At 43.1% G+C, this 24,220-nt stretch overlaps 1 protein-coding gene across 1 annotated transcript; it reads left to right on the top strand.

Annotated features, from left to right (window-relative positions):
* Positions 1-4,639: 4,639 nt before the first annotated feature.
* Positions 4,640-22,645, top strand: BIG (auxin transport protein (BIG)). The gene is made up of 14 exons (XM_089616884.1): positions 4,640-5,075; positions 5,400-5,506; positions 5,875-6,040; positions 6,149-12,177; positions 12,329-12,943; positions 13,021-13,201; positions 13,343-13,577; positions 13,823-18,328; positions 18,454-18,676; positions 18,774-19,172; positions 19,682-19,825; positions 19,920-20,930; positions 21,013-21,516; positions 21,627-22,645. The coding sequence occupies exons 1-14, from the start codon at positions 4,820-4,822 to the stop codon at positions 22,257-22,259; spliced, it is 15,009 nt and encodes a 5,002-aa protein (XP_089473010.1). The 5' UTR covers positions 4,640-4,819; the 3' UTR covers positions 22,260-22,645.
* The last annotated feature ends 1,575 nt before the right edge of the window (positions 22,646-24,220 follow it).

The raw sequence follows: 24,220 nt of genomic DNA, 5'->3' as shown, positions 1-24,220 counted from the left end.
GTTCGCTACAACTACTCGGCGCATGTGATAATTTCAGTGTTGAAGAGTTTGAAGCTCTTTTACTTGCTCAAGAGGCAAGGATTGAGAGTCGCATCAAAGATCTCGATTCTTCTTCTAAAAAATCTGTCAATGTTGCTTCGTATCCATCTGAGAAAAAGAGATCGGAGACTTTTGAAACTCAATCTCAGTTCTCTAATCCTTCCTCCAACTTATCTCCTAGACGTTGATCTCGTGGAGGCCGCGGTGGTCGTGGTGGCCATGGCGGCCGTGGAAACTGGTCTACGAGTGGATCTCGTCCTATTTGCCAGGTGTGCGGAAGAACTGGTCACTCAGCACTTGATTGCTTCTATCGCTTTGATGAATCCTACAGATCACAATCTCAAGGTTACAGACATGAAGGATTCTCTCGAGGAAAAGGTTTTACTCAGGTGCTCCGATGACGGCAATGGTAGCATGACATTCATCGTACTCACAGGACCTCGATTGGTATCCTGACTCTGGTGCGTCCACTCATGTCACGTTTGACTTGAACAACCTCTCATATCAATCGGAGTACTACGGACCAGAGCACGTTCATATTGGCAATGGTAAGGGTCTCGTTATCAAACATATTGGTCAGTCGTTTGTTCACTCTCCTTTTACGTCTAGGAAATTGTCTCTGTCAAATCTCCTTCATGTTCTTGATATTACAAAGAATCTTCTTAGCGTGTCAAAATTTTGTTCCGACAATGACGTTTACTTTGAATTCCATCCTTTGTTTTGTTGTGTCAAGGATTGGAAAACCTCTACCATCCTACTGGAAGGCAGGCTTAAGGATGATCTCTACGTCTTTGATCGTGAAAACATGTCCATATTCGAGTCATTATCTCACTCATCAAGTACTGCTCAACAAAGTGCTTCTTCAATTTCGAGTCACGTAGTCTTTAATTCTCCAAAATTGTCTGTCAATGTTTCTGAGTCTAAGTGCTAATAATTTACAATGTGGCACAATCGTTTAGGTCACCCGTCTCCTCATGTGGTCAAATCCGTTCTATCCAATTGTAATCTATCTAAAGTAAATAAAAGTGACTCTTTCTTTTGTTCTTCTTGTTGCTATGGAAAGATTCATAAATTCCCTTTTTACACATCTCCAACGATATATACAATTCCTCTTCAGCTCATTCACATGGATATATGGGGACCTTCACATACAATTTACAAAAATAGTTATCGTTATTATATCACTTTTATTGATTCATTCTCTCGATTTACTTGGATCTACATGCTAAAAAATAAAAGTGATGCTCTACAAACCTTCAAAGTTTTTCAAGTGTCAAGTAGAGCTTCAATCATCTCTCAAAATCAAAGCCGTTCAATCCGATGGATGAGGCAAATTTTGTGTGTTTTCTGATTTTCTTGTGTCTCATGGTATTGTCCATCGATTTTCGTGTCCCCATACACATCAACAAAATGGGTTGGTTGAACGTAAACACCGTCATATCGTGGAAAATGGTCTCACTCTTCTTGCAAAAGCCAGTTTGTCGTTTGAGTTTTGAGGTGAAGCTTTTCGTACTGTTGTTTATCTTCACAACAGGCTTCTAACTCTGGTCTCTTAAGTCTCCTTTAGAGGTGTTTGAGGGAATTAAACCGAATAACAATCTATTGCGAGTTTTTAGGTGTTCTTGTTATCCTAACATACACCAATATAACAAACACAAGCTAAATTTTAGGTCTGTTAAGTGCATTTTCATCGGTTACAGCTTGAATCACTGAGGTTATAAGTGTCTCTCTCAAACTGGTCTCCTTTACATATCTCGTGATGTGTTATTTGATGAAAATCTATTTCTTTTTGAGTCATGGTCTAGTTCTTCATGTCTTGTCAAGTCTGTTTCTCAAGTATCTCCTGCACAAATTCCTGTTATTTTAGTGTCATCTCCTCGTGTGTCGTCATCGTCTTTGACCAATACTGTTTGCGTAACTGACCCTCCCGATGTATCAGTTGCTACTGAGTGTGCTGTGAATGATCAAACAAGTGTCATCGTCCCTGTTTTGCCATCTGATTCCACTCTTGTTCATCCTCCGATAGTTAATGCACATCCTATGGTTACGAGAGGAAAACATGGCATATTTAAACCAAATGTGTTCATTGCAGAAATTGAGCTGGTGACGGTTGCTGATGCACTTAAGTCTTCTGGTTGGACAGATGCAATGAAAGTTGAATTAGCAGCACTTGCTAAGAACGAGACTTGGTCTCTTGTTCCGGCTCCATCCGATCGGCGATAGTTGGAAATAAATTGATTTTTGAGTAAAAGATAATCCGGATGGGACTTTGAACAAACTTAAAGCACGGCTGGTTGCTCAAGGGTGCAGTCAGTAGGCAGGGTGTGATTACGGTGAGACATTCAGTCATGTTGCGAAGCATGCCACTGTGCGTTTGTTGTTGACTCAGGTTGTGACGTATCAATGGTCTATTCGGCAATTAGACATTGACAATGCGTTTCTTAATGGAGATCTTCACGATATGGTCTATATGAAACAGCCGCAAGGTTTTATTGATCCTCGTTTTCCTGATTACGTGTGTCGCCTTCACAAGTCCTTGTACAGACTAAGCAAGCGCCGAGGGCTTGGTATGAATTGCTTCAACACATTCTTGTTGAACTGGGTTTTCAGTGTTCAAGAACTGATCCTTCGTTGTTTTTTCGAGTTGGTGGTGGTCATTCACTATTTGTTCTTGTCTACATAGATGATATTATCATCACCGGTGATTTATCATATGAGATTGATGGTCTCATTCACCATCTCAAGTTTTGTTTTGCATTGAAGGATCTTGGACCGCTGTAATACTTTCTCGGCATTCAAATCACTGAAACTCCAAAAGGATTAGTTATATCGCAAGAAAAGTACATTCGAGATTTGCTTTGCAGGGCTAAGATGCAATATACAAAGCCAATGAGCTCTCCTATGACAAGTGGAACTCGATTATCCGCCTATGGAAGCGATCCGGTCGAAAATCCTCATCTTTATCGAAGTATCATTGGTGCACTTCAATATGTTACGATTACCAGACCTGAAATCTCATATGCTGTGAACAAAGTATGTCAATTTATGAATAATCCGCTTGAATCGCACTGGAAGGCGGCGAAGCGGATTCTGCGATATTTGTATGGTACTGCTGAGTTGGGTCTTCTTGTTCAACGGTTTTCGCATATGAATGTAACTGGGTTTAGTGATGCCGATTGGGGCTCTGATCCCGATGGCCTTCGTTCGACGTCGGGTTATTGTGTTTTTATTGGCTCTAGTCTAGTTTCTTGGTCGTCCAAGAAGCAACGCAATTTCCCGGAGCTCGTCTTTGAGATAACGTGGGTTTGTGCTTTAATGCAAGAGCTGGGAATTTCTCAGACTCGTCCTCCGGATATTTGGTGACAATTTAAGTGCGGTCATGCTTTCCGCCAATCCCGTTCTCCATGCTCGCATGAAGCATGTGGAGATGGATCTTTACTTTGTTCGGGAGAAGATTGCTCAAGGTTTGATTCGAGAGAAGCACGTTACTGCTTGAGATCAAGTTGTAGACATTTTGACTAAGCCAATATCAAGCTCAGCGTTCCATTTGTTACGTGCCAAACTCATAGTTCATGATGAATAGAGCATGAGTTTGAGGGGGCTATTAGGATACATAGTCTACGTGGATTATTGTGCTGAGTTGGCTCCTTTATTAGAGTCAAATAGTCAACATTTGTATATTTACCTTTCCCTGTATCAGAGTATAAATGCTGTGAATTGAATGATATCGATTGAGCTTGACAAATCAAACAAACAAAATTATTTCATTTCTCTCTGAGTCATAGACTCTAATAGGTTTTCCTATGTGAAACCAAGCTCTGCGGCCATCGGGCGCGTGGTTTTGGTGCTCGACTTGGATTTCCTAACTCCTTGGTGATGGACAATGACTGGAAAGTAGACGTCCACAGCTTCTCGATGTGGCATATTGAAGCTGTCATCTTTGATTCCATTGACCGTGTCTGGCGCCTCACCGGCTTTTATGGCTATCCTAGTCGAGATCAGCGACACCACTCTTGGCGCCTTATTCGGCGTCTCCACGCACTCTCCAACCTTTTGTGGTGCTGCTTCAGTGACTTCAATGAGATTCTCGAGTACCATGATAAAATAGGCGGTTCCACTCGTCCCAGGCTGGGTATGGATGACTTCAGGTCTTGTCTCAATGATTGTATGCTCCGCGACTTCCATTTTGTTGGTGAGCATATGACCTGGGACAATGTCCAGATCGACTTAGCCAATATCCAGGAGCGCCTCGATCGTGTTGTCGCGTCTCAAACCTAGTCTAACTTATTTCCTGGAGCTAAGGTCTCGCATCTTGGATTCCATGGTTCTAATCACCGGGTTGCTCAGATCCACCTCGACCCAAGATCGGCGCCCCGTGCTTCTCGCCCGCAAGCCTTTCACTATTGAGTATTGGTGGACTAAAGACAAAGGGTGTGTACCATGTGATGAACTCATTAAGCGCACTTGGAACTCTTAGGCCCACAACAACAATGGTGATATTTTTGTCGCATACCTAGCCAACTGCGGTGAGGCTCTCCGAGTTTTTATTTTCTTTCCTCTTCTCCAAGTTTCTAACTCCACGACTTAAGTTAATATTGATTAAAAATAATAATAATAATACAAATGAGAAAACTTCCTTTCCCTCTCCTAAATTAACCAAAATTTCTTCACTCTGTTCTTTGTTCTTGATCTTTCTTGTTCTTCATTTCCAATCTCAATCAACTCTCTATATCTCTCTCTTTTCATGCTATAGCCATCGGATTCTCACTCATCCGTCGCCATGGCGGAGCCTCTGACCAAGCTCGCTGAGGCTCTGAGCAAAAACGACAGTAAGTTACTGTCGTCGTTTTCCATCGATCTCGGCCACAATAACGGCTCCGATGACTCCATCAGAGCCGGCCTCATAAGTCTCTACCGGATTCTTGAGTTGGCCTCCACCTCCGGGGAGCTAGGGCTTCAATCCTGGAGCGACACTCAGATTCAAGAACTGTGTTCTCTCGCCTCCGCGATCGCTTCCTCTTCTCGATCTCTCTCAGGTACCGAGCTCAGGCATCCAATAACTGGTTTCGATTCATTAGCTGTTCACAACTGTCCTCTTGCTAATTGTTCAAGTACTTGTCTTGAAGACTGTTTTTGATTCATTGTTTTCTTTCTTGTTAATGATTGTACTTTTTTCTGGTTCCGAGAATGAATTCGAATAGCTTTTTTTTTTTTTTTTTTTTTCCAATGAAAAATGAAAGCTATTTAGTTACTGTTTATTCAGTGTCGTTTCTTTTTGATATTATGATCGTGAATGTGAACTGGTGATTGGATGGGTTTGGAATCTGTATATACTTAATTCCGGGGCATTCTGTGAACAGTTGAGCAAGTAGACGCGGTTGTTCTCGCTGTTGTGCAAAAGTCGGTGGAATTAGCTTTATCTTATTTGGAGAGAGCAACCTTCGACGGCGAAGAGTTTAGCATCCAGGTTTGTGGCCCTTCTAACTACTAATTCTTGTTACATTGCTAGTTCTAAAATCAATTAGATTTCTTATTCATCTGATGAATTGAAGATTTAGCAAACGTGATATGTTCAAAGAAATTCAATTTAAGCTGTCTTTCTATCTTCATCTTTTTTCCCCATTGTTTGTGGGTCATCTTTGTAGTAAAGATGCTGTATTTGTAGACTATCCTATTGTCCTTTTTCTCACCCCCAAAAAAATCAGTTTCACGTTTTGATATGTAAAATGGAGAAGTAAATCAAATGAGTATATAATCTTGTGTCCGGTTAATTTTATCTTGTGCAAATTATAAGTTTATAATGGTAGGTGATCTAATCTTTGTCCGATTGTTCAGAACATTATGCTACAGCTTTTAGAAACAGCTTTGGTAGATGGAGTAAATAAAGTACCTGAGGCAATGGAGCCTTCCTCTGTTTCTAGTCTGATGAACATGTTATCTTTGGTTGCTGATAATTCTGGGAGTATCGAGTTCGATGACCGCACTAAATCTAGTCTCCAAGGTATCAATTTCTCTCTCTCAATTTCCTTTTGTTGTTCGATTTTATGGAAGGGAATTTTGTTGATTTGACTCTAAACACGTGCTTGTGTCTGTTTTTTTCTTGTTTCAGAAAGAGCGAGTTGCTTGCAGGATGAGAAAGTGGCCAATCAGATGTTTCTGACTTCACCTTCTGAAAGTGTAGCGGCTGATAAACAGGCTAGTGGATCGAGTGTTTTGGCTCAGGACCCAAGAAAAATGGTTTTTCTGTCGCAATATTGGGCGGTTTCACAGGCGGGATGCCTTAATCGATTGATATCGGTCTGCAGAGGCCTGATTGTACTTCCGGATATGTTTGATGAAAAGATTGCTGGCTCAAACTTGCGCAAGAGACTCACATACTGCTTGAGGATTTTGAAGCTCCTTGGAAGTGTTACAGCCTACATTCCATACATTGAGTATGATGTCTCTCTGGTCCAAGCAATTGCCTCCTTTGCTAATACGCAGCCTTGCTTATTTAAATGCGGATTTGAATTCGGCTACTGTAATGCTGCTGTTGAAGGTAGCTACGAAAGCCTTGCTCTGTTACTCGTGGAAGAATTTCTTGACCTCGCCCGGGTTATTTTCTACAACAGCCATGTTTTTCTCAATATCCAAGCAGGCGTAATAGCTTCTATACTAGATGGTTTGGATTCTTCTGTTTGGAGATATAATAAGTCTGCTTCCAACGTGAAGCCTCCACTGGCTTGCTTTCCTCGGTGTGTCATGTACGTATTGAAGCTCATTAACGATGTCACAAGACAAGCTAATCGAGCTGCTGGTAGGAAGCAGCTCGACACAGAGGGTCTGGGTGGTAGTGTTGATCTGAAAACTGATTTGGCTTCTTGCTCGGTTCATTTTGAGAAAGTGAATTTGTTAAAGGTTTACACGTTCGAACAACTGCTGGAGATAATGTTTCCTGCCTCAAATCAGTGGGTGGACAATATGATGCATCTCGTCTTCTTCCTTCATTCGGAAGGGGTGAAATTGAAGCCAAATGTGGAGAGATCACTGTCTATGGGTGCAAAAACTACGAGTAATTCTGCTGAGCTTGAAAATGTAGTTTGCCATGAAGATGAAGCGCTTTTTGGTGATCTTTTCTCTGAAAGTGGTCGCTCTGTCGACGGTAATGATCAGCCACCCGTTGCTGTCAGTTCCAGCTACTGTAATCTGCCCATTGAAACTGCTGTTGAAGTGCTAGGCTTTCTCAAAGGCTGCATATTTTCTCCCGACTTGCATCCTTCTCTATTTGAAGATGGCCGTGTGAAACTTAGCAGTGATCACATTGATATATTCCACAATTTGCTCTTGTGCCAGGGATATTATGCTGATGAAAAGGCTTCCGACAACTGTTTTCCTCGAGAAGAAAAAAATATTGCCCGTGTCCGTGAAATTTGCTTTGAACTGTTGAAAGAACTTCTGACTCGACATGCTTTGGCTGATTCACTTCAAGAGTATCTTGTTGAGAAAATTTTGAGCGTTGAGAATGACATGTTTGTTTACTCGGATCAGACCTTAACCTTGCTAGCTCACACTCTTTTCTGTCGGGTGGGTGAAGCTGGAAGCGAAGTGAGGGCTCAAATCTTTAAGAGATATGTCAGTTTCATTGTCGAGAAGACAAAAGCCATTTGTGTAAAATGTCCCAGCCTCGAGGACCTTCTGCATGGGCTTCCGTCTCTGCTTCACATTGAGATCCTTCTAATGGCCTTTCACTTGTCATCTGAAGGAGAGAAGGCAAGCCTGGCAAACTTGATTTTTTCTTCTCTCAAAAACATGGAAGCTCCTGGATCAGGGTTCAGCAGCACTCACTTATCATGCTGGGCTCTACTGATTTCAAGGTTGATTTTAGTGCTTCGCCACATGGTATTCTATCCGCGGAGTTGCCCTTCGTCGTTGCTTCTGCATCTCCGTTCTAAGTTGAGAGAAACCCCACACACATGTTCAAACCTTCCTAATTATGTCGATGATCGGTTGTCATCGTGGGCTTTGGTTGCAGTGAAGAAAGTAATGGGGGCGTGCTCTGAAGAGCCTATCATCAGTCGCTTGATCAATCAATTGTTTGACATTTCAGATGATACTACTAGTGTTTCCACGGAGGGCCTGGGTATTGGCTGCCTATCCTTGAGTTTGCGTGAGATTTTCTTGATCATTTCGGGGATTCTGGGGCTCTGGAAAGGCAGTAGAGCTACAGTTGTGGAGGATCTCATTATTGAAAGATATGTTTTCCTGCTTTGTTGGGATTTCTCTGATACGCCTACATCCAATGAAGCACTCTCTTTATGGCGAGATCCACAGATTCTTGACAGCTCTAACATGGCACATTTCTTTTTCTTCAGCCACTCTATTCTTAGCCATTGTGATACCCTTCCTAAGAGCGGTGATTTTGTTGAAGTTGTTGTTCATGTTCTTCAGCACTTAAATGCTAAATCTATACCTCAAACTGTTGAGGAGCTAGGTTGGGATTTCTTGAGAAATGGAATGTGGCTGTCGTCAGTGCTATCCTTACTTGATGTTGGCATGGGAAGGATGAAAACAGTTCCAGGAGTTGAGTCAAACGGGATGAGCAATGAGTATAGCATTTTTGCCGAGGGTCTAATATCATCCATCATGGAGGCTGGCCACTTTGAAATGCTAGTTGCGCTGTTATCATCACTGTTGAATAGCTACTTGTGTATTTATCAGAAAACTTTTCTAGCTGCATTTGATAACAGTGAGAAGGGGGTTGAAGGTTTTTCACAGTGGCTTCTGCTTAAACATTCTGGAGTCGAAAAAGGCATTTTAGATGAGCTTGAGAAGGTTTGCAGTGCTTCTCAGCTGGAGACTGTTTTCAATCTCTTACCTAAGTTGGGTGCGATTCTTGACCGACGAGCTGTAGGAGTTTCTAGTGGTTTGAAATTTCTATTGCATGGGTTTCCTTTTGATCTTCAAGTCTCTACAGGAATCCTTCTTTCTTGCATCCTTACTATAAGAGGGATAGTCTTTGTTTTGGATGGGCTCATTAGAATAGAAGATACGAGAGGAAATGTTTGCCTCGGGACTGAGGCACTTAGCCCGATACTTGATTCTGTTATGGAAGTTAAATTTGACAGGGTTTTTGAAAGCATTCATGAGAACTGTGATGCAATTTATCAGACATTGATTGGTGGATTAGGAGGTTCAGACTATTCCGATCTATTTTTATTGGGTCACCTGGAGGGTTTTTTAAGGGACATCAGTGTCAAGGGAGCAGTTAACAGCAGTATCCACGAGTGCATCGTTACCAAAATAATTGAAACCATAAATAGCCTCAGGAAAGACCCTTCAAAAGTTGGTATTTTCAAATTTTACCTTGGCGTAGAAGATGTTTCAGAGAAGCTGAAGGCTATCTTTGAGTTACATCGCGGTGATTTATTGGTTTTGATCGATTCACTGGATACTTGTTATTCAGAGGCAGTAAATGTGAAGGTTCTGAACTTCTTTCTTGATCTCTTAGCTGGAGAGTTTTTCCCTGGTCTTAAACAGAAGTTACAAGAGAAACTCCTCTGCATGGATTTGGTTTGCCTGTCGAAGTGGTTGGAGAAAAGACTCTTGGGTTGCGTAGCAGAAGGGTCTGATGAAATTGGCAGTGGGAAAGGATGCTCTGTTTCTCTCAGAGAATCAACAATGAGTTTTGTTTTATGCCTTGTAGCCTCATCATCTGAATTGGAATCGAACAAACTGCAGTCTCACATTTTCGAAGCTGTGCTTGGATCACTTGATCGTGCATTTTTGTTTTTCGACAATCATGTATCCAAGAATTTCTTGCAGTTTGTTGTGCAATTAGCAAAAGGGGGAAATTCGATGAAGTTGCTATTAGAGAAGTGTGTGATGCTGATGGAGAAGCTAGCTGGCGATGAGCGGTTACTCCCTGGTTTGAAGTTCCTTTTTGGCTTTCTTGGAACTGTCTTCAGTGACTCTGGGTCTGAGAAGATTATGAAAGAAAGACTGTCGGGGAAGTCTCTGTCTAGCAATGCCCTTGGTGTTGGACCTATCACCTCTAGACCTGTGAGCTCGAGGAAGAACTCTGAAACTCTGGTTCTTTCTGCAAATGAAGAAGGGGGATCCTCGGCTCTCGAATGCGATGGGGATTCTATGGATGAAGATGAGGATGACGGTACTTCTGATGGTGACGTGGCCAGCTTAGATAAGGACGATGAAGAAGATACTAGCAGTGAAAAGGTGCTTGCTTCTAAAGTTTGCACGTTTACGTCAAGTGGTAGCAATTTCATGGAACAGCACTGGTATTTTTGTTACACATGCGATCTGACCGTCTCAAAAGGCTGTTGCTCCGTCTGTGCTAAAGTCTGTCATCGTGGTCATCGCGTTGTATATTCCCGTTCGAGCCGTTTCTTTTGTGATTGTGGAGCCGGGGGTGTTCGAGGCAGCAATTGTCAATGCTTAAAGCCACGCAAATTCACTGGAACCACCAGCCCGCCAGCCCGTACTGCCAGTAATTTGCAATCATTTTTGCCCTTCCCAGAGGATGACCAGCTTCCAGAGAGTGACTCAGATCTTGATGAAGATGCCTATCCAGACATGGATAATCAAACCAGGTTATACATCCAAAGAGAACTTCAAGATCGAATCCCATCCTTCCTTGGAGAACTCGACTTTGAAGGTCGGGTGCTTCAGCTCTGCTCTTCACTGTTGCCTTCTGTGACTGGCAAGCGGGATTCTAATCTGTCGAAGGATGACAAATTTAGTCTGGGCAAAGACAAGGTGCTCTCATTTGGTGCTGATCTCCTGCAATTAAAGAAGGCGTACAAAAGTGGGTCGCTGGACTTGAAGATAAAAACAGATTATCCAAACGCCAAGGAGCTTAAATCTCATTTAGCTAGCGGGTCTCTTGTCAAATCTTTGCTCAGTGTCAGCACGCGCGGGAGACTTGCTGTGGGGGAAGGTGACAAGGTTGCTATTTTTGATGTTGGTCAATTGATTGGACAAGCCACCATTGCACCTGTGACCGCAGACAAGACCAATGTCAAGCCTCTCTCGAAAAATGTTGTTCGCTTTGAAATTGTGCATCTCACTTTCAACCCGGCAGTGGAGAATTACCTTGCTGTAGCTGGGTTCGAAGATTGCCAGGTGCTCACAGTGAATCCCCGAGGCGAGGTGACAGACCGTCTTGCTATCGAACTTCAACTCCAAGGTGCATACATAAGACGGGTTGAGTGGGTTCCAGGTTCGCAGGTTCAGCTGATGGTAGTGACCAACAAATCTGTCAAAATATACGACCTATCACAGGATAATATCAGCCCTGTACACTGCTTCACCTTGCCCGATGACATGGTCGTCGATGCAACTCTTTTGGTGGCTCAGAGAAAGATATTCCTGATTGTGCTTTCAGAACGGGGAAGTTTATACAGACACGAGATGTGTGTGGAAGGCAGTGCTGGGGCGAAGCCACTGACAGATGTGGTACAAATTCAAGGCAGAGATATACGTGCTAAAGGCACATCGTTGTACTTCTCATCGACGTATAAGTTACTGTTTGTGTGCTATCAAGATGGCACCACGTTGGTCGGTCGGCTAAGCCCCAACGCCACATCTCTAACGGAGACGTCCACTGTACACGAGGAGGAGCAAGATGGTAAATTGGGACCCGCAGGGCTCCAGCGGTGGAGAGAGTTGCTGGCTGGTAGCGGGCTGTTTGTTTGCTTCTCAAGTCTCAAGTCAAGCTCTGTCGCCGTATCAATGAGAGGCGATGAGTTACGTGCCCAGAGCATGCGTCACACAGTGGGTTCATCCTCCACTCTAGTCGGCGTAACAGCTTACAAGCCTTTGTCCAAAGATAAGATTCACTGTCTCATCTTACACGACGATGGAAGCCTTCAGATATACTCGCATGTTCCTGTGGGAGTTGACGCAGCTGCTAATTTGACAGCAGACAAGGTTAAGAAACTGGGTCCTGGTATTCTAACCAACAAGGCTTACGCTGGTGTGGTCCCAGAATTCCCGCTGGATTTCTTTGAGAAGACAGTGTGTATTACCACAGATGTGAAACTGGGAGGTGATGCAATCAGGAATGGGGATTCTGAAGGAGCGAAACAGAGCTTGGCGTCTGAAGATGGTTATCTGGAAAGCCCCAATACATCTGGTTTCAAGGTATCATTTGCTTACTTTCTTTCTGTTTTTATATTTTACTTTTTAGCATTGAGGTTTGTACGTGCGTCCTAGATTTTTAGCATCGTATATTTGGGTCCATATTTCAAATATAATCCGATAATGCAAAGGTTTTAATTTTATGCTGCTGCAGATATTAGTTGTCAATTCTAATCCGGATGTCGTCATGGTTGGTTTTCGTTTACACGTGGGCAATACATCTGCAAACCATATTCCTAAAGAAATTTCTATATTCCAGAGGGTTATAAAATTAGACGAGGGCATGAGGTCTTGGTATGACATTCCCTTCACAGTTGCTGAATCACTTCTTGCTGACGAAGAGTTTATGATCGGTGTTGGGCCAACTTTTAATGGCTCGGCAGTGCCGAGAATCGACTCCCTTGAAGTATATGGGAGAGCGAAAGATGAGTTTGGGTGGAAAGAAAAAATGGATGCCGTGCTGGACATGGAAGCTCGTGTGCTTAACTGTAACTTACTTTCTGGGTCTAGTAGAAAATGTCGGTCTATGCAGTCTGCTCCAATTCAAGAGCAGGTCATTGCAGACGGTCTTACACTTTTGTCCAAACTATATTCATTGTGTAAATCGCTAGAAAGCACAAAGGTTGAACAAGTACATTTGGAACTGAGCAAACTCAATTGTAGGCAGCTACTTGAAAAAATATTTGAGAGTGACAGAGAACCGTTGCTGCAAGCAGCTGCGTGTCGGGTTCTTCAGGCTATCTTTCCCAAAAAAGAAACATATTACCAAGTAAATTCCTGATGCCTCGTTTTTATAACATTTCCAAGTGTTCCGTTGTGTAAATTTGTGTTTACCTCGTGATATAGGTTAAGGATAGCATGCGGCTTCTTGGAGTGGTGAAATCAACTTGTATCCTCTCTTCAAGGCTTGGGTCTGGGGGTATCGCTGGAGCATGTCTAATTGAAGAGTTTACTGCTCAGATGCGTGCAGTATCAAAGATCGCATTGCAGCGTCGCTCTAACTTGGCCACTTTTCTTGAAATAAATGGTACGACATCTCATCTCTATAAGCCACACACATCAAGACACTTGTGTGGTCGGTACTTTCATTTTAAGAGCTAAATCAGCTAAACCTTGATACGTCAATACTCTTATACACGTGTGATTTACGCCTATTAATTGTCTGTAGGTTCCGAAGTGGTAGATGGCCTTATGCAAGTTCTTTGGGGCATACTTGATTTTGAGCAGCCCGACACACAAACTATGAACAACATAGTTGTTTCATCTGTTGAATTGATTTACTGCTACGCCGAGTGTCTTGCTCTACACGGAAAGGATCCAGGAGCACACTCCGTTGCACCTGCTGTTGTGCTATTTAAGAAGCTTCTATTCTCTTCCAATGAAGCTGTTCAGACCTCAAGCAGGTAATTAGAAACCTTTTCTGCATAGTTTTTCCATGACGATATATCATATTTTTTTTTTCTTTCGGTTTTAGTCCGGGTCAGGTCTAGTGCCATCGATACGTGAGGCTTCTGGAGTAATTTCTCTTATATTTCATTAATACAAAGAGTAATTTCCATTAGGGGGGAAAAAGAGCTTCTTTGCACATTATGACCTCAGAATTCCATAGTTGAGTCTTAACAAAGAATTGCATCTTTTGTGTTTTCAGCTTGGCTATATCATCAAGGCTGCTTCAGGTTCCATTTCCAAAGCAAACAATGTTGGCTACAGATGATACCATAGAAAGTGCAGTATCTGCTCGTAGGCCTCCTGAAGCAACGAGTGGAAATGTCCAAGTTATGACTGAGGAAGACACTATCAATTCATCGGTCCAATACTGCTGCGATGGTTGCTCGACTGTTCCTATACTTCGGAGGCGATGGCATTGTACTATTTGTCCCGATTTTGATCTATGCGAGGCATGCTATGAAGTACTTGATGCGGACAGGCTTCCTCCTCCACATCTTAGAGAACATCCTATGACTGCTATTCCGATCGAAGCTGAATCATTAGGTGGAGATGGGAATGAGTTTCACTTCGCACCCGACGATACTAGTGATCCAAACATGTTGCCGTCCCTCGCAGCAGACTCTGGCGTTCTGAGTTCTGCTCCGCCAATCCATGTTCTAGAAACTGATGAATCGGGCGAGTTCTCTGCCTCCGTGAATGACACTGTGTCAATCTCTGCATCCAAGCGAGCTGTAAATTCATTGCTTCTGTCTGAACTTCTTGAGCAACTACAAGGATGGATGCAGTCAACTTCTGGGGTCCGGGCAATCCCTATTATGCAGCTTTTTTACAGATTGTCTTCAGCCGTTGGTGGACCTTTCATAGACATCTCAAAGCCTGAAACTTTGGATCTAGAGAAACTAATTAAATGGTTTTTGGTTGAACTTAATCTCGATCAACCTTTTGATCCCAAAGGCCGAACCCCTTTTGGGGAGGTGGCGATTCTTGTTTTCATGTTCTTCACGTTGATGCTTCGGAATTGGCACCAGCCTGGCAGTGATGGTTCCGCTGTAAAACCTTGTACAGATACGCTTGATAAAAGTGTAACCCGTGGCACTGCTGCTGTATCAACATCCTCCGATGATCAAGAGAAGAATGACTTTGCATCCCAGCTGCTTCGAGCTTGCAGTTCACTGAGGCAACAGCCTTTTGCCACTTATTTATTGGATATTCTGCAGCAGCTGGTGCATGATTTCAAGTCCTCAGCCGGTGGTAATGAAAGTGGGAGTTCCGGTTCTGGTTGTGGAGCTCTATTGACAGTCCGTAGGGATTTACCAGCTGGCAACTTCTCTCCCTTTTTCTCGGATTCGTATACCAAAGCTCATCGCTCAGATATTTTCTCGGACTATCATAGACTTCTGTTAGAGAATACTTTTCGCCTGGTATACACCTTAATCCGGCCGGAAAAACAAGACAAGACCGGGGAGAAAGACAAGGGTTCAAAAATTTCCCCTGGCAAGGATTTGAAACTAGATGCTTATCAGGATGCTCTCTGTAGTTACATCAACAATCCCCACACGAGTTTTGTTAAAAGATATGCTAGGAGGCTTTTCTTGCATCTATGTGGAAGCAAAACTCACTACTACAGCGTCAGAGACTCTTGGCAGTATTCGAATGAAATGAAGAACCTGTTGAAGCATGTAAGCAAATCTGGGGGTTTTCATAATTCTTTACCATACGAGAGAAGTGTCAAGATTGTGAAGTCCCTGTGCACCATGGCTGAAGTCGCAACTGCTCGGCCTCGAAACTGGCAGAAATACTGTTTGAGGCACGGAGATGTTTTACCCTTGCTGATGAAAGGAGTATTTTATCTTGGGGAAGAGTCTGTTCTTCAGACTTTGAAGCTTTTAAATCTGGCTTTCTTCACAGGGAAAGAAATCAGTAGCGCTTCACTGAAAAACAGCTCTGCAGATGATGGAGTTGGTGCAAACAAACAGAGCTCACAGCCTGTGGACCAAAAAAAGAAAAAGAAAGGGGAAGAAGGAACAGAGTCTAATTCGGAGAAGTCCTGTTTAGACATGGAGTCTGCAGTTGATGTCTTCACTGACGGAAGTGGAGATGTGTTGATGGAATTCATTGATTACTTTCTACTGGAATGGAATTCAAGCTCTGTCCGTTCAGAGGCCAAATCTGTTCTCTACGGTGTCTGGCATCACGCAAAGCCATCACTGAGGGAAACCATGTTGGCGTGGCTCTTGCAAAAAGTGAAGTCTCTCCCGATGTATGGTCAGAATATTGTCGAGTACACCGAGCTTATGACATGGTTATTGGGGAAAGTGCCTGATTCTAGCTTGAAGCAACAAAATGCTGAGATTGTTGACCGTTGTTTGACCTCTGATGTAATAAGGTCCATCTCCGAGACTCTTCACTCACAGAATGAGCTGCTAGCCAATCATCCAAACTCCCGGATATATAACACTTTAAGTGGACTCGTTGAATTTGATGGCTACTATTTGGAGAGCGAGCCTTGTGTTGCATGTAGCTCACCTGAGGTACCTTACAGCCGGATGAAGCTAGAAAGTTTGAAATCTGAAACCAAGTTCACAGATAATCGTATCATAGTGAAATGCACTGGTAGCTACACCATCCAGACAGTGACCATGAATGTTCATGATGCCAGAAAGTCCAAATCAGTGAAAGTTTTGAACTTGTATTACAACAATCGTCCTGTGGCCGACTTGTCAGAGCTGAAGAACAATTGGTCGCTGTGGAAGCGTGCCAAGACTTGTCATCTAGCTTTCAATCAAACTGAACTCAAAGTGGACTTCCCTATACCAATTACAGCTTGTAACTTCATGATTGAGCTGGATTCCTTTTATGAGAATCTGCAGGCCTTATCTCTGGAACCATTGCAGTGTCCTCGTTGCAGTCGACCAGTCACAGATAAGCACGGGATCTGCAACAATTGCCACGAGAATGCATATCAGTGCAGACAATGCCGCAACATCAATTATGAAAATCTGGACTCTTTTCTGTGCAATGAGTGTGGGTACAGTAAGTACGGTAGATTTGAGTTCAATTTCACGGCGAAGCCAAGTTTTACCTTTGATAACATGGAGAATGATGATGATATGAGGAAAGGGCTCGCTGCAATTGAGTCTGAATCAGAAAATGCTCACAGAAGATACCAGCAGCTTTTGGGATTCAAGAAGCCCCTTCTTAAGATTGTCTCAAGCGTTGGAGAGAATGAAGTTGACTCGCAACAAAAGGATACGGTGCAGCAAATGATGGTCTCACTGCCTGGACCTTCAGGCAAGGTTAACCGTAAAATAGCTCTTCTTGGTGTCCTATACGGTGAAAAATGCAAGGCAGCTTTTGACTCTGTGAGCAAAAGTGTACAGACGTTGCAAGGACTTCGTCGAGTTTTGATGAATTATTTGCATAAGAAGAATTCTGATGGAGGAGTGGCGTCTTCAAGATTTGTTGTTTCCAGGTCCCCAAATAATTGCTTTGGCTGTGCTAGTACATTTGTGACCCAATGTCTTGAGATTTTGCAAGTTTTGTCCAAACATCCGAATTCCAAGAAACAGCTTGTTGCAGCCGGCATCTTATCCGAGTTATTTGAAAATAACATTCACCAAGGTCCTAAAACAGCTCGTATCCAAGCTAGGGCAGTTCTTTGTGCTTTCTCGGAGGGAGACTCAAATGCAGTTAGTGAGTTGAACAATCTAATACAGAAGAAAGTCATGTACTGTCTTGAACATCATCGCTCCATGGACATTGCCCTGGTCACACGTGAAGAATTATCTTTGCTTTCTGAAGTTTGTGCTCTGACAGATGAGTTCTGGGAATCGAGACTGCGTGTTGTTTTTCAGCTTTTATTCTCTTCCATCAAATTGGGTGCAAAACATCCTGCAATAGCGGAGCATGTCATTCTTACTTGTCTTAGAATTATATCACATGCATGCACTCCTCCGAAACCTGATGGAACGGACAAAGATTCTACCATGACAAAATCTAGCTCTGACTCGAGTCTTTCAGGGTCAGTATCAGGACTTGGGAGTGGAAGCAAGTCTACTCCAGAATCAGAGAAAAATTGGGATGCTTCTAAAAAAACTCAGGATATCCAATTGCTAAGCTATTCAGAATGGGAGAAAGGAGCGACATATATTGATTTTGTTAGAAGGCAATACAAGGTCTCTCAGGCAGTCAAAAGTGGTACGCAGAAGTCGCGGCAGCAAAGACAGGATTTCCTGGCTCTCAAATATGCTCTTAGGTGGAAACGCCAAGCTAGTAAGGCTAGTAAAGGCGATTTATCAGTGTTTGAGCTGGGTTCATGGGTCACGGAACTTGTCCTTAGTGCTTGTTCTCAATCTATAAGGTCCAAAATGTGCATGTTGATAAGTTTGCTCTGTGCTCAAAGTGTATCGAGACGATTTCGGTTGTTGAACCTCCTTGTGTCCCTGTTACCGGCAACCCTGTCTTCTGGTGAAAGTGCTGCGGAGTATTTTGAATTGCTATTCAAAATGATCGAGTCTGAAGATGCTCGTCTTTTCTTAACAGTCCAAGGATGTTTGCGCACAATTTGCAAACTAATTACACAGGAGGTGGAGACTATTGAATCTTTGGAAAGAAGCCTGCGTATTGACATCTCGCAAGGATTTATTCTTCATAAACTCATAGAACTTCTTGGAAAGTTTTTGGAAGTTCCCAATATCAGATCCAGGTATTCTTGTTTCCTTACCAAAATTTGTAATGATGTTTTAGTTAGGACTCTAAATTATTCTATGCAGATTCTTATAATCTCTTTCATCACTTCTAACATGTTCACTCTTCAACTATTGATGCCAGATTCATGCAAGATAATTTGCTTTCTGAAATTCTGGAGGCTCTCATTGTCATCCGCGGCTTGATAGTGCAAAAGACAAAGTTGATTAGCGATTGCAACAGGCTTCTAAAAGATCTGTTAGATAGCCTTCTTCTTGAAAACAGTGAAAATAAGCGGCAGTTTATTCGGGCTTGTATAAGTGGATTGCAAATTCACGGAGAAGAGAGAAAAGGAAGAAATTCTCTTGTATGGATGCACTCTCAGATTTTTTGCACTTTTATATTCTTGTTTTACCGTTCCTTTATGGTATTTTATATACTTTTTGCTTGATTTATTTGTGCAGTTTATACTAGAGCAGCTCTGCAATCTGATATGCCCATCGAAACCGGAGCCTGTATATCTGTTGGTACTGAACAAGGCACACACTCAGGAAGAGTTCATCAGAGGATCAATGACGAAAAATCCGTATTCTAGTGCTGAGATTGGTCCTTTGATGCGCGATGTGAAGAATAAAATTTGTCATCAGCTGGATCTCTTAGGTCTTGTTGAAGATGATTATGGCATGGAGTTGCTTGTTGCTGGGAATATAATCTCACTTGATTTGAGCATAGCCCTAGTATATGAGCAAGTCTGGAAAAAGTCAAATCACTCTTCGAACGTCCTTTCTAATAGTACCTTATTATCTTCTAATGCTACACCAGGAAGAGATTGTCCACCCATGAATGTCACTTACCGGCTTCAGGTTTGTCAGCTCCGTAGATTAAATAACCTTGTTTTAGAACGTTCAAACATAAGGTTCACTTCCCATTAGCAGCTTTTGGGAGAAGTGGTAAACTTAAACATGGTACCAAACCATGAGGTTTGAATTCGTCTGTGACTTACAATTTTGGGCTTTAGTTTTCCGCACATGGGGGGGGAGGTTTGGAATATTAAATAAAATGTTGCCCCACTTCCCAACAGCCTTACTTTCATTCTAAACTGTTCACGTAAAAAATCAATTTCCGTGCTCATTACATTGTAAATATGGTCAGAATTTTTCTTTCTTACTCGTCCTAGTATATTCTCTTTTAAATTACTTGGCTAATATCTCACAGTAAAGAATTTATTTTTCAAAATAGTGTTTTGGGCCAAGGTTGCACCAGATGTTAAATCTTTACAGTGAATTTTCTCATTCTATATTCCCCACATACATGCCTTAATTATTAATATGGTCAAGAGGATGCATAAAATGTGGAAATAACTATTTCGCAGGGTCTAGATGGTGAGGCTACTGAGCCAATGATTAAAGAACTAGAGGAAGATAGAGAAGAATCTCAAGATCCAGAGGTTGAATTTGCAATTGCTGGAGCTGTTCGAGAGTACGGTGGTCTAGAAATAATACTGGGAATTATCCAGGTTTGTGGATTATGATGTTGGTGTTTTCTATACATGCATTAATCTTACCTGCGAAAATCAAATTACGTAATTTTTCTTGTATTTGTGTGTGCAGCATCTGAGGGATGATTTTAAGTTCAACCAAGAGCAGTTAGCGGCAGTCCTCAATCTGCTAATGTATTGCTGTAAAATAAGAGAGAACAGACGAGCATTGCTGAGGTTAGGGGCTTTGGGTCTGCTACTTGAGACTGCAAGGCGAGCTTTCGCTGTGGACGCAATGGAGCCAGCTGAAGGAATTCTTTTAATCGTGGAGAGTCTAACGCTTGAAGCGAATGAAAGCGAGAATATCAGCATCACACAGAGCTCTCTTACTGTCAGTAGCGACGAAACGGACGAACAAGCCAAGAAAATCGTGCTCATGTTTCTGGAGAGGTTGTCTCACCCTTCGGGCCTGAAGAAGCAGCAGAGGAACACCGAGATGGTCGCAAGAATCTTGCCGTACCTGACTTACGGCGAGCCTGCGGCTATGGAAGCTCTGATCCAGCATTTCAGCCCGTATTTGCAAGACTGGACCAAGTTCGACGAGTTGCAGAAACAACATGAAGATGACCCAAAGGACAAAAGCGTCGCTGAAGAAGCTGCCAAGCAGAGGTTTACGCTGGAAAATTTTGTGAGAGTCTCGGAGTCTCTGAAAACAAGTTCTTGCGGGGAGAGGCTCAAGGACATCATCCTCGAGAGGGGAATCACGGGCGTTGCGGTCGCGCACCTGAGAGAAACTTTCGCTGTTTCCAAAAATTCGGGGTTTAAATCGAGGGCGGAATGGGGGTCGGGTTTGAGACTGGCATCAGTCCCGTTGATACTGTCTATGCTGAGGGGTTTGTCCACGGGGCATCTTCCGACTCAGGGTTGCATCGACTCGGGGGGTATTTTGCCGCTCCTCCATGCTCTCGAAGGGGTCGCCGGGGAGAACGAGATTGGCGCGAGGGCTGAGAACTTACTGGACACGCTGTCGAATAAGGAAGGGAAAGGAGATGGGTTCTTGGAGGAGAAAGTTAGGAGCTTGAGAGACGCCACAAAGGACGAGATGAGACGGCTTGCTTTGAGGAAGAGAGAAGAATTGCTTCAGGTACGTACACTTGATGTTGTTTTTGTTACTAGTGTGATTGATATAAGAATTGAAACTGATTAAGTGGCAATCATGGGCGTAGGGGATGGGGATGCGGCAGGAGGTAGCCTCGGACGGGGGGGAGCGGATCGTGGTTTCTCGGCCAATCATGGAAGGGTTCGAAGAGGTGGAAGAAGAAGAGGACGGGCTGGCGTGCATGGTGTGCCGCGAGGGATACAGTTTAAGGCCCACTGACCTGCTGGGCGTCTACTCGTACAGCAAGCGCGTCAATCTGGGCTCTGCATCTTCAGGCAGCGCTCGCGGCGACTGTGTCTACACGACGGTCAGCTATTTCAACGTCATTCATTTCCAGTGCCATCAGGAGGCTAAACGAGCCGACGCTGCTCTCAAGAACCCCAAGAAAGAGTGGGAAGGAGCGACTCTCAGGAACAATGAGTCTCTCTGCAACTCTCTCTTCCCCATCAGAGGTCCCTCTGTTCCGCTTCCCCAATATGCTCGCTATCTCGACCAGTACTGGGACAGCCTCAGTGCTCTCGGCCGAGCTGATGGAACCCGCCTTCGCCTCTTAACTTACGACATCGTTCTGGTGTGTATATATATATATATATGTTGACTTGAAAGCACTAAAAAGATTGTGTGTGTGTGTGTGTGTGTGTGTGTTGTTAGCTCTAATTAATTTTCCCTCGTTTTGTGTAGATGCTCGCTCGATTTGCGACGGGGGCGTCATTCAGCGCAGATTGCAGAGGCGGCGGAACGGAGAGCAACTCGAAATTCCTTCCTTTCATGATCCAAATGGCGGGGCACCTTGTGGAGCAAGGAAGCCCAACCCAGCGCCGCAGCATGGCCAAGTCGGTGTCCACGTACATCTCCTCGCCATCGAGAGCTAGCGAAGAGACGGTCCAATTCATGATGGTGAACTCGCTCCTGTCGGAGTCTTACGAGTCGTGGCTCCAACAGCGGCGCGTGTTTGTGCAGCGCGGGATATACCACGCGTACATGCAGGGCGGGTCGTCTTCGGAGAATCTGTTAGCCGTGGTGCGGCCCATGCTCGTGTACTCGGGCTTGATCGAGCTCATGCAGCGTTTCTTCAAAGGGAAACCTTGTCCCCCGGAGGAGTGGGAGGCGGTCATGAAGGAGCGCCTCGTGAACGTCAAGGGCATGTTAGCCTTTTCAAAGGAAGTCATGACTTTGCTCGACGACTTGACTTCCGCCGCCGATCTTCAGGAGGCCTTTGACGTCATTGGCATGCTCCCTGACGTCTTGAGCGCCGGGGTTTCGTCTTGCGAGGATTTCGTCAACGCCGCCATTACTTCCGGGAAAACTGTATGATCTTCTTTTTGTTGCTTTTTCTTTTGTATATGGGATTTTATCAAAAAGTATTTTGCGTGATCCATCCCCATATATAATGGGGTCAAGAAAAACAAGTTTAGTGTCGAACAATCGATCGAGTCTCCCGCAAACAAATGTAGCATCATGAATATAGTTTACCAGTAAAGTGAAGGCTTTGTGCAATTTCTAAACATTTTCTTCTCTCTTGATGTCCGTTTTGATGAATGCCATTTGTATCTAGATTTTGTTAGATAATATTTTTATTTTATGTTTTGCAGTCACTAAGAACTACTGTAATTCAGAATTTGCTTTTGAACGTGGTAGTTGAATAAGTGTATTGTTTTCACTTTGTCTATTTTATTCACAATGAAATTTTTTAGTCGGAAACACTTTGCTTCATAGCACAATTTAGTTAAGAAACCATTCCGGTATGTCTTGCAGCTTCATTTCGGGTCCGTTGATTTCAGTTGACAACGAAGCAAAACATATATATGTGACAAAATGCCCCTCCTTTGAGAATATGGCGTTTTTATGTCATTCTTCCTCTTAAAAATACCCCACATTTGCATAAAATTTTACACTAAAAAAAAAAATTAAGAGCAGGTATAATTGAGTGTGTAACTTCTCTTTATTATTAATCTGATATATATATATATATATATATATATATATATATATATATACAAAATGAACTAACTTCCTAACTAACGGGTTAAATACACGTTCTGATCAATTATGTAGCTAACAACATAAAATATAAATTAATAAATAAAGCAGATAACTAATCATAAGAAATAGCAACCAATTACACATATACACACACGTAATCTAATACTCCCTCTCAAGTTGGTGCAAAGATATCTTTCATGCCCAACTTGCTAAGACAATCATCGAACTTCTGCCTATATAAGCCCTTTGTGAGTACGTCTGCGAGCTGTTCTGTGGTTGGAACGAATGGCATGCAGATTTCTCCCTTCTCAAGCTTTTCCTTTATGAAATGGCGATCTATCTCTACGTGCTTGGTCCGATCGTGTTGAACAGGGTTGTGGGCAATACTGACATAGACGAGCTCGATTCAATCTGTAATTCTTCCAGGATGCTTCTTATCCAAATAACTTCGCATATTCCTTGTGCCATGGCGCAATTCTGTTTCTGCACTGCATCGAGACACTACTTTTGCTTCTTACTTCTCCAAGTCACCAAGTTAACCCATAAAAATGTGCAATATGCTGAGGTTGATCGTCTGTCATCTATACATCCGCCATAATGAGCATCAGTATAAACCTCAATCTGTCTGCTCTTGTTTTTCTGAAAAAGAATTCCTTTGCCTGGGCTGCCCTTGAGGTAGTGTAATATCCTGTACACAACCTCGAGGTGACTCTTAGATGGACTGTGCATGTATTGGCTTACACGACTCACGGCATAAGCGATGTCCGGGCGAGTATGAGCCAAGTAAATCAATTTTCCAACGAGTTTTTGATACCTGGTTTTGTTCGCCGAGATATCTTCTTCCTTCTTGTTGAGCCGGTGGTTGGGATCAATCGGTGTTGAAGCTGGTTTGCACCCGAGGAGACCAGTTTCAGACAAGAGGTCCAACACATACTTTCGTTGGGAAATTGCAATTCCCTTTGGTGATCTTGCAACTTCTATTCCCAGAAAGTACTTGAGATTTCCCAAGTCTTTTATCTCGAATTGTTGAGCCAAGAAACGCTTTAGTTCTCTAAGTTCAGCCTCGTCATCTCCTGTCATGACCATGCCATCTACATAAACAATCAGTATAGCCATTTTTCCTCCTGGAGTGTGCTTGTAAAACATGGTGTGATCAGATTGAGCCTGTTTGTAGTGCTGATCCTTCATCGCTTTAGAGAACCTTCCGAACCAAGCCCGGGGAGATTGTTTGAGTCTGTATATAGCCTTCTTCAATCTGCATACCTTTCCATCAAAGTTACTGTCAAAACCTG

Source organism: Urtica dioica, chromosome 1, assembly GCF_054948205.1.
Source record: "Urtica dioica subsp. dioica isolate 48M chromosome 1, U.dioica_male_clone48M_v1_H2, whole genome shotgun sequence".
NCBI classification, from domain to species: domain Eukaryota; kingdom Viridiplantae; phylum Streptophyta; class Magnoliopsida; order Rosales; family Urticaceae; genus Urtica; species Urtica dioica.
The sequence above is the reverse complement of the archived record's forward strand: the minus strand, read 5'-3'. Positions and strand labels throughout refer to the sequence as shown.